Source organism: Euphorbia lathyris, chromosome 7 (genome assembly GCF_963576675.1).
Source record: "Euphorbia lathyris chromosome 7, ddEupLath1.1, whole genome shotgun sequence".
NCBI classification, from domain to species: Eukaryota; Viridiplantae; Streptophyta; class Magnoliopsida; order Malpighiales; family Euphorbiaceae; genus Euphorbia; species Euphorbia lathyris.
In genome coordinates, this window is record NC_088916.1 from 57599748 (window position 1) to 57613796 (window position 14049).

Sequence of the window (14049 nt, forward strand, 5' to 3'; positions counted from 1 at the left end):
GGACTTAGGCTCGCCAAAAATCTGGGTTTGAAAAGACTGCTCGTGGAATCTGACAACCTCGAAGCGGTTAAAATGATCTCTGATAATAAGGCTATTTGTTTAGGTAGCCAAAATTTAGTTAAAGAGATCAAGAGATTGTGTTCTTCCTTCGACACCATCAGCTTTGGTCATGTCTTCAGGGAGCAGAACAGGGTTGCAGACCGCCTTGCTGCTGAAGGCCAATGGAGGATGTTGGGAGTCTCAACTTTCTCTTCTCCTCCGGACTTCCTTTTTTCGGGGCTGTTTGTTTGTTTTTCTTTCATTTTCCTACCAAAAAAACAACACAAAGGAAGATCACATTAAAGAGAAAGGAAAACGATCAACCCACTCCATGTGATTCGAACCTATGACTTTTAGGATCATAGGTAAACTCTCACCCAACAGGCTAAGAGTTTCACAAACATATGGTAGAAAATCATAATTATAATTAAATTTTATATAAAAATATTAATACTATATATATATATATATATATATATAATTTTGCCATTTTTTGAATTTTGTTTCTAGAAAACAAGGTGAACTAATTTTATATCCCAGCCATGCTAGGTGCTACCCTCAATCTCTTTCATTTCCTTTGAAAGAAAGCTTCATAAATGAAAAATTAATAGAAACATAGGAAAAAAAGGAAAAAAGGAAAACGTAAACACGGAGCTTGAAATAGAAAAGAGTTTGAGCTCAGAAAGATTAAAAAAAAAAAAACTCTTTCCAAGTCCCCATGGAAGTCCGTGGCAACCGCATAATGTGCAGTTAAGACTGCCATATATACAGACACAGTTTAGAGTTCCATTCTCTGCATTTTTTCTCACATTGCTTCTCTACTTCACCACCCCCAACTTGCATTTTTTCTCTCTACAACAGAAAGTTTTGATCTTTTTCGCACCAGGGTATTGGGTACTTTTGCTTCTTCTTTCTTACAGTTTTGTATTTCAATTTCAAAATTTATTGTTGATCTGGGTTCTTCTTAAATTTTTATAGAAAGAAAGTACTTGCTTTACTAGAAAGTAGTTTTACTTTTAAACTCACACTTCACTTGCACTCAATTCAAAATGTCATAACTATCTTCTCTTTTTCCTTTTTTAGGATTCCAAGTTCCCTGGATCTTGCATTCTCAAATCAAAGATCAAAGTATCACCTCATCTCATCTGGGTGTCTAATTTTCTGCCCTTTTCAACAATGGATTGTTGCTGTCTTGCTATGAGGCCTACACCCAATATTGGCGCTAACAAAGGTACTAAGTTTTGGGGAGAGAGTGTTAATGGAAGCCTGAAGAGTAGAGGTTTACAGAAGAATCTGACGACAAAAATGATCATACCCGGAGTCACCTACTCTGTTCTAACACCTGACCTTAGCAAAGAAAAGGTAGTCAAATCAAAGTTTCAACTTTTGCAAATTATTGATATGGGTATCAATGATCATACTAAGTTTTGTCTTTAAGCATCTCAAAAAGCTAAAAGATGATGAATGAATCAGAATCTTACCTTTTTTCCTTAAATTATAGACATTTGATCCACCAGCAGTTGTTGAGACACCAAGGGTAGACCCCAAAAACGTAGCTTCAATCATATTGGGAGGAGGTGCTGGAACTCGTCTTTTTCCTCTCACAAATAAACGATCCAAACCAGCAGTAAGATAATTTATTTTCCCCCAATTGAGTTTGGAATGTAAAACTCAATACTTTAATGGTTTTTTTCTTTTAATTGCAGGTTCCAGTTGGGGGTTGTTACAGGCTGATTGATATTCCAATGAGTAATTGTATTAATAGTGGCATAAGGAAGATTTTTATTCTAACACAATTCAATTCATTCTCACTCAATCGTCACCTGGCTCGAACTTATAATTTTGGCAATGGTGTTAGTTTTGGGGATGGATTTGTTGAGGTAATTTGATTTTTTATGTATGAAGTGCAATAAAGCTTCAAACTTTATCTGTATTTTATTTGTAGTGATACCAAGTTATTCTTTGTTCTTCTGCCATGCTCAGGTGTGGCACTTTGTTGAGAAATCCGCATTGCCATACGAATCATAGCTTCATAAGAGCTGTTGCAATCATCAAATAGGTTGTATTATGTCATTGTTTTTGCAATTGTCCTAATGCCTGAATCAGTATAACACACTACGATAGGAAGCAACGGGTCTCTCTGCCCGGTCAGTGAGTCGGGGTCGCCCCTGGCCTGGGTCCGGGGGTGGAGTCGCCCCCGCCCCGACGGTATATCTTGTTTCCTATTCGGATTAGTACTGTGTTTCGGTTTTCTATTTGGATTCGACATCGTGGCTTCCAAGTCGGATTAGGTTAGATTGAGTATTATAAACACTCCATTATGTAAACCTAATTTGTAATCTGATTTTCGGTCTTCTAATAAATACTATTCTCCTTCTGCCCGTAGACTAGCCAACACAACGTTGGTGAACCACGTAAATCTGTGTTTCGATTGTTTGTTTATTTATCTTTCGTTAAATCCGCACAATAGCAATTTTTTAGATGCTATTCGCTTTGAAACAGGTTCTGGCTGCTACTCAAACACCGGGGGAGGCAGGAAAAAGGTGGTTCCAAGGAACAGCAGATGCGGTGAGGCAATTTGTATGGGTCTTTGAGGTAAGCTGTAATGTTTTTTTAAAGATTTGATGCTAGTGTTCTTTGATGCTAGTTTAGGGTGTGAATGGCTTTCTAATGATTTCTTAGGATGCAAAGTACAAGAATGTGGAGCATGTTTTGATCTTATCCGGTGATCATCTTTATCGAATGGACTATACAGATTTTATACAGGTAATGTTTAAAGATAGGATCTTTTTTTTCCCCATACATGATTCATTCCTGAGATTTGAAATCTATTTTTGCAGAAGCACATTGATTCGAATGCAGACATTACTGTTTCGTGTGTGCCAATGGATGACAGGTATTCGGATGAACTTTTACCTTGTGATGCAAGGAATGCTCGAATTCTGTCTGAATTACTATGTTTACTTTCATATTGTCGTAACTTAAATGATCTATAGGCCAACTTTTGTTGAAATTACGACTGTTTCGAAGGGAGAGGACATGTTCTTATGTTATTTTTTGTATTTTTGAAATTTGTCTATGTTTCAGCCGAGCATCAGATTATGGACTAATGAAGATCGATGACAGAGGACGCATCGTCCAATTTGCTGAGAAACCGAAGGGCCATGATCTAAAAGCAATGGTGAATAGTCTAACCCGTTGTGCTCTTTCCACACGAAAACCTTAGTAGATGATGCTCTAATGTTTGCTTTTGGTAATTTATCTTTCAATCTGTAGCAAGTTGATACAACTCTTCTTGGCTTATCTAAGCAAGAGGCTTTAGAATTTCCTTACATTGCATCGATGGGAGTTTACGTGTTTAGGAGTGAGGTTCTTCAGAAGCTTCTTAGATGGAGTTATCCGTCATGCAATGACTTTGGCTCGGAAATTATTCCCTCTGCAGTGAAGGACCACAAAGTCCAGGTGATTGATTTTGACATACTCTTCAAAATGACTTCATTTTTCTTTTCGATGTTTCGCAGCTGGTAAAAGTTTGTGCGTGTCTTATCTTGCTAGGCATATTTGTTCAATGACTACTGGGAAGACATCGGAACCATAAAGTCGTTTTTCGATGCTAATTTGAGCCTAACCGAACAGGTTGGTGCCACTTTGATTTCATTGTGTAATACTTCAATAATGCCAATCAGCAAAAGTTAGAATATTTTTGCAATTATTTAGTATCTCCTCTTAGATGGAGGTTATAATACTGTGAAATTATGAATTGACGAAATATTTTTCGTCGATGCAGCCACCGAAGTTCGAATTTTATGATCCTAAAACACCTTTCTTCACTTCTCCTAGATTCTTGCCACCAACAAAAGTTGATGAATGCAGGGTATGATCTAAACTTAGTATTTGCTTTCTTTTTTCTCTCTTAAAAACGAAGTGTTCAATTTCTCATACTTGTTTATTGTAGATTGTGGATGCCATAATATCACATGGATGCTTCTTACGAGAATGTAGGATACAACACTCAATCGTAGGAGTTCGATCACGACTTGAGAGCGGTGTGGAGCTCATAGTAAGCATATGATTTCCATGTTTTTGGAATTCGATCACAGAAAAGATAGGAACATGTTTTTGAACTTCATGTTTCAAGTGACATTTCTTGTTTTGGTTATGGATTATGAAACTTGCACTTGTTGTGTAGGATACGATGATGATGGGAGCCGATTACTATCAAACTGAATCTGAAATCGCCTCTCTACTAGCTGAAGGAAAGGTTCCAATTGGTGTTGGTCAGAACACCAAAATCCGGTTAGAATTCGATCACAACTCTCTTTCAGTTGATAGTTCTAACATTAGAGGTTTCAATTGATTTCAAATGCTTTCACTTATCCATTGGATATATGTTAATTTTGTTTCAAGGAATTGCATTATTGACAAGAATGCAAAGATAGGAAGAGATGTAGTCATCACAAATGCTGATGTAAGTGAAGCTTCTTATGCATTTTAAACGTTATGTTCGGTTTCGTTTTCTTTGTTTCAATGAACTGCCAATGTCTGATTGATAAATCTTGTGAAATTCACAGGGTGTTCAAGAAGCTGATAGGCCAGAAGAAGGTTTTTACATCAGATCAGGTATTGCAGTCATACTGAAGAACGCAACGATCAAAGACGGGACAGTTGTTTAAGAGTCTTTCGTTATCCTGAGATCTTACTGTTCAGTTTTCGACAGAGATGGAGCCGAATGCCGAAGCTGCATTAGCAATAGTATTGTAATAAAGATAGACTAAGGCATCTAGCAATTAGTGTAAATTGTAAAGAGACAATGTACAAGAAAAATTGGGATATGGCTACTTATATATTCATATTTCACTCATCTGATATTGATGTTTAAACCTCTCTGCTACTTTACTTTATTCTTAAACCTCTTACTAAGTTACTACTACCATCTCCGGTCTGGTCTATCACCGAGTTTACACAATATGATTTGCTTTCTTCCACTTGGCTATATTCCGAAGCTTCACATACATCCTGCGGATCTTATTAAGCTTTCGAGACTGATCGACTATAATGTTAGCTGTGGATGGATTCTCACTGAAGATGACTTCATAGCCATCTCTGAACGAGTCCATTCCTTCAGTCATAAGTTGCCAGAACATGCCTCCGGCAGCTGCACCTCCACCCCTGGCCGACGAATAAATGGCTGAGTAGACTGTATTGAACAGCAGGTCTCTCTGGTTATAAGCAGCAGTCTTTGATGATTTTCCAAACTCCGTAAAAAGAAGTGGCTTCCGGAGTACGTTCTGCGCATCCTCGATGTGATTGCTGAGCCAATTGTCCAAGAAAGACAGCAAGCTTTTGTCATCTGAACTTGGCAGCCTGAAATCAACACAAATAAACCATCAGCTATAGGTGTTAAAACGGACTATCGTGTCATATTCGTGAAATGGTTACCATTGATCAGGATAAGAGTGAACAGTGGCAAAATCAATGCCAGGAATCTGATTATTTGAAATGAAATCAGTTCCAATTAGAAAATTAGGGTTGAATTGCTGTTTTTGAGCAGATGATTGTCCATAAAAACCTTCCAGACCCACTTCTAATAAGTGATTGCTATCTATGGATTTTAAGTAAGAAGCCATCTCTGTAATCCAAGCCTGCCATGCCAATATGAATTATTAACCATAAAGTTAATGACTTTGTCTTGTAGTCATGAGAATTACATGTGATAGTGATATTTAATGATCTTGGTTAGATTCGCCTAACCTGAATTGTCTTTCCAGAAGGGTCAGAAGTGCATCTGGGCTCATTCATAAGCTCCCAAGCCATTATTGTTGGTTCATCTTTGTAAGATACTCCGGTGATTGTGTTGCGTCTTGTAAGAACAGTCTATTACACAATTTCAAAATATTCCAATATTAATTATTCAATTGATTGCACTATAATTACCAAATAAATTTAGTCATTTATTGTTAGATCCAAATGTAAATGACCAAATTCATTTAGTCATTAGGATCATATGAACACAACCGTCGTAACCCAAATGTTTATGAATGAGTGAATTATAATTGACTAAATATACAATACATATCGCATTTATAAAAATAATTTTAGTGTCATTTTTTCAATCCCATCAGAATACCAGAAATATTTCAATGAAAGCAATTGTTTAACAAAGAAAATATGTAGAAGTTGACAGAAGTATGTTATAATAGGTGCAAAATAAAATACAAAATTATTTTAAAAAATTCAGCATCCGCTAATGTATTTTAAACTATCAGTAGTGTTCACATGGACCCTGGCGACTACGTGAATTTGACCATTCACCGTTAGATCTAGGCTGATTAAAATCCTAACGTGAAGACTTAAAGCATCCTAAGACTTAGATTTAATCAGTCTAGTTCTAACGGTGAATGACCAAATTCAACATTGAATCAGGGTCCATGTGAACATTAATGTTTAAACTATTTATCCAAAGTTTATTTCCATCAGAATACCAGAAATATTTCAATGAAAGCAATTGTTTAACAGAGAAAATATGTAGAAGTTGACAGATGTTATAATAGGTGCAAAATCAAATACATATTATCAAAATTATTTTTTAAAAAATCAGCATCCGCTAATGTATTTTAAACTATTTATCCAAAGTTTATTTTCATCAAACAAAGAATAAGAGGGCCAGAAAAATCCAATTAAATAGTGAAGCCTCAGCCACTACTAGTTTTAAGTTCTAAAACCTCTTGTTGAATTTATTTAAAATAAAATAAAATATGGCAACCACAAATAATAGAAGAAAGGAATCACATTCAAATTTTCCATAACTTTTTTTTTTTTTTGAGAAATGCACATATATACTTAACGTACAAATGTTAAAATCTTATCCTTAATAGTTCTAACCTGGAGCAAATTTTGGTGCCAATACAAATTTAGACAACAGAACTCATAAAAAAAGATTCTTATGCAAACCCATAGATAGAGGCAAGAGGCATAGGGTGTCGGCATACCCCTTGCTCTGTCCCTTTTGACAAGTTCATCTTTAACTCTATCGTGTTAGTGTCATTTTGGTCTCATTTTTTGGAACTTCTTTTGCCTTTTAATTTCAAAGTTTGGTAAAATTTCGAAACAATTATTTTTAACAAAAAAAAATAAGCTAATATCTAATACCTAATAGCAACCGCAAATAAAAATAATTGAACCAAACAAGCTCTTAATGAAGAATTGTGCATTCTTTTTTTGCCAATTTCAGATCAAACCAGCGTCAAATTTTTTTTCCATATATGTAAGGGTAAAAAAAAGTTCTAAGCCTAACAAAGCTGGTTTTATTTTTTCACCCCTAAACCGTATAAACTGACTTTTTGCTATTTAGATCTAAAATTACTCTATAATTATTTATTAAATTAAAAGTATATTTACGTTTTCCCAAAAAAAAAAAAAAAAAATCAAGGATAAACTTATACTTTAAAAAGAGAGATAAGTATCAAAATGGACTATTTTCAGGTACGTGTCAATTTAGATCCAACCTACAAAATATCAACATCTTAGTCTCAACAGTTGTAAAATATATATTGGAACTAAATTGATACCATTTTATTGTAAAATTGAAGTGTAAAAGCTCCATAATAATAAATTAATACTGTTAAAATGTTGTTATTTTGTAAATTGAGTTTAAATTCACACTTCCCAAAAAGTTTAAATTCACAATTCCCAAAAAAGAAAATCTAGCATAGAAATTACCTTGATATGATTTTTGTAATAATCTTTGACAAGGGAATTGGTAAAAAAATCATCATCAGAAGAGACAGATTGTCCCTGATTCCTTGCCCAGTTCACGTACTGCTTTTTCCCACCCAAGTTCTCATAGTTGTTAACGAGGCTCAATATCACTTTAATCCCATTTCTCTTCGCTTCAGAAATCACAAAATCCAATCCCTTCCAATCCAAACCAAACCAAATCAACACATCAATCAACAAATAATCTCAAAATCACGAAGCCAGAACACGAAATTAATGCTGAAAAAAAAACTAAATTAACCTGAAATGATTTTTCATCGTAGGAACCAGGAGCGTTCTGCAAAGCTCTGTCCTGGCCATCATTGAAAGCCCAAGTTCTAGCGAGAGAAAGACCGTGCTGTTTGGCTTGTAGGAAGACGGAAGAAACTTTGTCTCTCGTGGAAGGATCCGTCGCAAAATACATGAGCCAGTAAGCATTGAATCCGTTCGCGTAAAATGGACTTCCGTTCAGCATAAATTGAACTCCATTTGTGTTTACGAATCCATCTTCTGCCGATTCAAGCCCGTTTGTTTGAATCGCGAGTATTAGGAACAAAATCGCACCCCATTTCTTCATCTCTGTTTTGTCTCTGTGAAAGTGCTAACAAATGAATGAAATTGTGTGTGCAGGTGGAAAAGTATTTCTACTGCTTTTGGGGAATCAGATTTTTGGATTTGCTTTTCTTTTTCTACTTTGGCCCCACACCATTCATGTTTTGGTAACAATAATAAACATCGAATTGACTAAAATCCCCCTCGAGTGAAACTTGTATGATACAATAAAGGTTAAATGCATCATTGGTCACTTAACTTCAATTTGTCTCGATCAAATCATTCAACTTTGAGTTTTGTCTCAATTAGTTCACTATGACGATTTCAATGATTAAAAAACATCGGAATGATGACATAAGTGATACATCAATATAAAACAACTCATATTTCTAATCGAAATGACACATGACATCCATATATGCACCAACTGGCTATCACGTGTCGATTATTTTTATGAAAAAAAAAATTAAAATTTAGTTTTTTTCCATAAAAATACCCGATATATGCCTGTCACATTTCGTTTCGGTCAGATATTTGAGTTAACTCATGTTGACGTGTCACCCATGTCATTATCGATGCATTTTAACCACTAAAACCGATGGAGTGACCTAATTGAGACAAAACTCAAAGTTGAGTGATTTTATTGAGACAAATTGAAGTTGAGTGACCATTTTGAGACAACCATGTAAATTCAGTGACCAATGATGCATTTAACCCATACAATAAATGTCTAGTACTTTACCAATTGTTTGAACTAGGGTGCACGTCATCTGTTAACCCTTTAATCGGTTTTTTAAAAACACTAATCATATATTAGTCTATTATATTCGGTTAATCATTAACCGATTAATCAATTATTTCGATCGGTTAATTTTTTATTTTGGTTTTTAACCATTAGTAAATAAAAATAATAAAAATAATTCTAATTTTTATTGTGAGTCGGATGGTGGGTTAATAGCCAGTTGAAGAGATTAACAATAGAGAGGGAGATGTGCATGCATTATATTTGTATGGACTATGGATTAGACACACATGAGGGTTTTTTTTACTCAATTTTCACATCGTATTTGCCTTTTCATATTAAAAATGAGAGCTTTAAGTGTTTGACTAGGGAAGTACTGTTTGGTTTTATACCTAAAAATTAGTTTTTTTTTTTCCAAAAGCTGAGAACCTCTGCTTTTCCAACAACAACAGGAAATAACAAACCGTAACAGCAAACAACAGATAAATCAAGCAGACCTTGAATGTTTTCCTTACAACAGAACATCAAATTATTATGTTTGTTTTTTAGACTAAAATTATTATCCTTCGTGCTTTACCAACTAAGCCCTATTCAGATATATTAATTTCACTAATTATCTATTTTTGACAAATTGATACTATAAGTTGAGTCATAACTCACCAAAAATAATTAGAGTTTCTTATTAAATTTTTGTTATTGACCCTGTATTTATTCTAAGTGAGATAATATGTAATTATATATATAAATATAAATAAATAAATTTTTATATTTAATATTTAATTAATATTCAATCGGTTTCAGTTAACCGTGGTTTTTAAAATACAAAAACTGTAAGTTTAACCACTATTTTAAAATTAAAAACCATACACTAGTCCATCAATTTCGGTTAACCTCATTTTCGGTTGGACTTCGATTTGGTTTTTCAGTTTTTTAATTTTGCAGATTTTTGTATACATTCCTAGTTTGAAGTTCAATTTTATCCTTATTTTATAAAAGGGGTTTAATTTTATGTTTATGATAGGAATTCTAACTTAATTTGATCATTTTCTAAAACAATTTGTTGTTAGTTTTTGTTTCATTTACTTAAACATTAATAAAACTAAACTAAATCTTTTATTATAGATATAAAAGTGAGTTAAAATTTCTAATGTATGTGATAGATAAATTGGACTGTTTTATATAATAACTATGGAATTGATCTTCTCTAACAAAAATTAGGGGGCAAAATTAACTTTTATCTCGTTTTTTTTTTTTTTTTTTTGGTAAACCAACTTTTATCTCGTATTATAAATTACTTCCTACAATTTTTCTTTTTTTAAAAATTACTTTCTACATTTATATAGGCATCCACAATCTATCTATTATTGAGTATTATCATAAGTTGATATTTAAACATAAATAATGATATCCACATCTAAAACAATTCACATATAAAAAAATATATCTCTACATCCATTTATGAGGGCATCTAATCGACTATCCATGTAGATATGGGTAGTGAGAGAAATTGAGCCAGTGGAAGCAACACCTAAGGAAATAGATGATAACCTGTATGAACAACAGAGTTCACACAGCGTGTCAAATAGCCACACGACATGTGACCGCAAGTGAAGCAATAAGGAATATCTGCAAGACATCCACACAGCGTGTGGGCTTCTCAGCATATTTAAGTTTTTACAAATCCAACACTAATTTCTTAAAAGTTATAACATTTTTATCTTTTTACTTTTAGTTATAATTTTTTTATAACTAGTCGAATGTCGTACGATACACGAGTTATGGTGGGATCGTGGAGGATTTCAAAGTAGAGTGCACTCTGTACAGGCGTATGGCACCACCATTGAACAATGATGTAGAGCCTAGTTGGAGAAATGGACATGAAGTTTCCGTGACTCGAATCCGTGAGATAGTGTATTCGGCAGCCACCTTGGGCCTAGCCAAGTTATCAGTGATTGTGAGTGGTTCTATTGAGCTTAAAGAGGGAATGTGAGTTCTTGGGCGCACGGAGCGGATAACACATGTTGGGGATCAAGTTATTTCTTGTCCTATAATAGATTTGGGCCCCATATCTTTTCAAAAATGGGAGAATGGTGAGGACATTTCCTCTAAGATCTCGAGCCAAGGCGAAGAAAAGCTTCACACGCGGTGTGCCCTCAGCCACACGTCGTATGAGAAGAAAGGTGAAGGAAGAATTGTGGAAGATTATTACCTCCACACAACGTGCACTAGGAACACACTACGTGTGGCACATTGGCTGAGTCCTTGGAACTTTTCTATCAAATTCACTCGGCATGTGCCTATGGTCACACACCGTGCGAGCTTCGTTGGGGGGTTGAGTTGCTGAAGCTTGGAAGAGCTGTGCTGTCGGAGTTCAAGGGCCACATGCCGTGTGGGGCTACTTTTCCAGCAATGTTGATTAAGGGACAACAGCTGCCATAATTCTACCACTTGCTTATTTTACTATTTTGCCACTATCGTTATTTACTGTCTTACCATTTACACTTATTCACCTAAATGCCACTTGTCCAATAATTCCCTCCTTACCCATATCCTTTACTTTATATTATTAACTCTAGCTATGCTATTTGAGTCTTTTACATTATTAATTAGGAGAGCTATTTAAGCATCTTTGTTTATAAGCAGGGGCGTATCCAGGATTTCTCCCCCATGGGGGCAAACAATACGACTAAAATAATTTTTATCCAAAAAATAATAATTATAGAAAACCAGGGATCAAAGCTCAAGTTCAAGTAAAATAGTAGCAGAAATATCAAATCAAAATTCAAGTAGGAGCAAAAAAATACCAAAGCAGAGAGGCAAAGATCGAAGATGGAGTGCTGGACCAACTATCCAATTACAGAGGGATTGGCTGTTGATTTTGATTTAATCTTACTTAGGATTAGGGATTTCAATTTAAGCTTAAGAAGAAAGAAGAATTGAGAAAGAAGAACTAAAGAGATTAAAGAGAGTAAGAGAGACCGATGGTTTGTTTTATGACCTATTTAGTTTTACATTTAAATATTTACTTTTTATTTTTTTTATTTTTGTTGTAAATAAAACGACATAGTTCTAATCAAATAAAAAGACGTTGCTTTGCTTTAAAACAAAATTAAAAAAAATAAAAATATAATATTAAATTTAAAACCATTCTTCATCCTCAATTATAAAACCAGTAAACCCTAAACCTCCATTGATGAAGGAGACAAAGCTTTAAAACTTCAAAATTAATACCTGAATTTCAAAAAAAATACAAATGTCAGTGGGGGCAGTTGCTCCCACTGATAATTTTTATGAAATCAAATATAAAAAACCTCCATTGTAGCATGGTTGAAACCGTTCTTTAGGATTAACTCCTTCCAATTTTAGCTTAATAAGAAACAATTTAGTTGATTTAAGATCAAAATTAACAAGTTCAACATTAATCTGTATCAGGTATCTAAATTTTTTCATTTAACCCATTGTGGATTAAAAATTAACCGAATCATTAATTTTTTTGCCACATTACACAATTTTTGACATGTCACATATACACGCGACAATTTATTTAATTTTTTTCGTATAAATTTAATATACGGATAAATAATGAATCAATTTTTTATTTATTTATCGACTTATTAAATCTATATAGAAAAAAATAAAAATAAATATACATTTACATGTTAAATATAAAAAAATTGTGTCATGTGTAAATAAATTTAATAAATTCAATAGTTTTTTTTTATCTATTACATGTCACCTATGTAAATACCCCCAATAAACAAATGTTACGAATATCAGACAGTTTCTGTTATAAGTTATAACTGAAACAGGGGGTTTCGAGGTTTTAAGATTGATGTGGTGCAAGAAAGCATTGAAAGAGTAGGACCAAAAAGTGGGCAGCCGAAAGTGAGCAATTTCTTTTGCCCTCAAATTAGCGAGCGAGCATCACGGCGACGTTTCATGGGAGAAAGCTACGCCTACTGTCCCCACGTGATATGAACTATATTTCATTTTACCAATTCCTTTTTTCTTTTTTATTTATTTTTGTATAATCCATCAAAACATGAAAATTATTACAATCCAATTTCTGAGCTTCAGATCCAACATTTTATTTATATATATATCATCTCTCGAACAGGAGAAAGCACATCAACAGTTCGATCCAAGAAGAGAATATTCCTCTATGATGCGAATGGAACCGTCGGCTACATGAGGACATCCATGTAGTCGTACGGTTCTGGAAGAGCAACTGTTAGATAAAAAAAAACGGTTATACAAAGGACAGAGGAAAAGGAACAATGTGCATCGTCTGACATATCAGGGGTCCGAAGCCCGTAGATCCAATGAGACCACACCATATGGCAGGACGTGTGCAACATGACAGGATCCACTACCTGGAAATATCACAGACCAAGCACGGTAGAACCAACTGGAAGCTCATGCGTGTCTTGTGACTAAGCAAGGTACACTCTCAGAATGACAAGGAATACCCTTGATAACTATTATAAATAGGAAATGTATAGGATCTAGACAAGGTACGCGTATTACACAACTAGTATAAATACTCTGTGAATATCTTCAACCCTTCTATGGCTCCTCCTAACTTAAGCATTCGAGCGGGTTCGTCGGATGCGATCCTACTTTGACTGTCTGTTGTTCTTATATCAGGCTAACAGAAGAACGACTCAGAAGATTACTCGGAAGCAAAGATATCAACTAAGATTCAGAAAACAAATCTACTCCCCCAATTTGATATTCCCTTCTCTCCCAAAAAATAGTCTTATTTAATTAAAATAATATATTATGTAGGCTAAGATGATGTTTGGTTACCTACTTTTCACCTCATATTTACATTTTGCAACTGAAAAGTAGATTTTTACAAAAGCAGATAATATCTAGTTTTGTAAAAGCAACCTTTTTGAAAGGCAAACATTAACAATAAACAAAACAAAAACAATAAACAGCAATCAGAAACAACAACC

General features: G+C 34.3%; 2 protein-coding genes across 3 annotated transcripts; one reads left to right on the forward strand and one right to left on the reverse strand.

Annotated features, from left to right (window-relative positions):
• Positions 1–620: 620 nt before the first annotated feature.
• On the forward strand, positions 621–4900 carry LOC136235176 (glucose-1-phosphate adenylyltransferase large subunit 1-like). 2 transcript variants are annotated; one of them, XM_066024726.1, is made up of 15 exons: positions 621–933; positions 1123–1401; positions 1541–1666; positions 1746–1919; positions 2542–2634; positions 2722–2805; positions 2880–2935; positions 3127–3220; positions 3316–3501; positions 3595–3675; positions 3827–3913; positions 3995–4099; positions 4229–4335; positions 4447–4507; positions 4611–4900. In XM_066024726.1, the coding sequence occupies exons 2-15, from the start codon at positions 1216–1218 to the stop codon at positions 4710–4712; spliced, it is 1542 nt and encodes a 513-aa protein (XP_065880798.1). In that variant the 5' UTR covers positions 621–933; positions 1123–1215; the 3' UTR covers positions 4713–4900. The 2 variants fall into 2 exon arrangements, with proteins under 2 accessions (XP_065880798.1, XP_065880799.1); XM_066024727.1 differs by having other exon boundaries at positions 621–926.
• On the reverse strand, positions 4853–8463 carry LOC136235177 (mannan endo-1,4-beta-mannosidase 7-like). Its single transcript, XM_066024728.1, has 5 exons — positions 8057–8463; positions 7759–7953; positions 5791–5913; positions 5479–5681; positions 4853–5403 (listed from the first exon to the last, which is right to left on the reverse strand). The coding sequence occupies exons 1-5, from the start codon at positions 8369–8371 to the stop codon at positions 4998–5000; spliced, it is 1242 nt and encodes a 413-aa protein (XP_065880800.1). The 5' UTR covers positions 8372–8463; the 3' UTR covers positions 4853–4997.
• Positions 8464–14049: the final 5586 nt, after the last annotated feature.

Bases quoted from the DNA above. Each gene is read 5' to 3' on its own strand.
- LOC136235176 (XM_066024726.1), top strand. From the start codon at position 1,216: ATGGATTGTTGCTGTCTTGCTATGAGGCCTACACCCAATATTGGCGCT. The intron at 1,402-1,540 runs GTAGTCAAATCA...CTTAAATTATAG, and splicing joins CTGACCTTAGCAAAGAAAAG to ACATTTGATCCACCAGCAGT. The intron at 3,676-3,826 runs GTTGGTGCCACT...TCGTCGATGCAG, and splicing joins ATTTGAGCCTAACCGAACAG to CCACCGAAGTTCGAATTTTA.
- LOC136235177 (XM_066024728.1), bottom strand. From the start codon at position 8,371: ATGAAGAAATGGGGTGCGATTTTGTTCCTAATACTCGCGATTCAAACA. The intron at 7,954-8,056 runs GTTAATTTAGTT...TTGGATTGGAAG, and splicing joins ACGATGAAAAATCATTTCAG to GGATTGGATTTTGTGATTTC. The intron at 5,404-5,478 runs GTAACCATTTCA...TGTTGATTTCAG, and splicing joins CACTCTTATCCTGATCAATG to GCTGCCAAGTTCAGATGACA.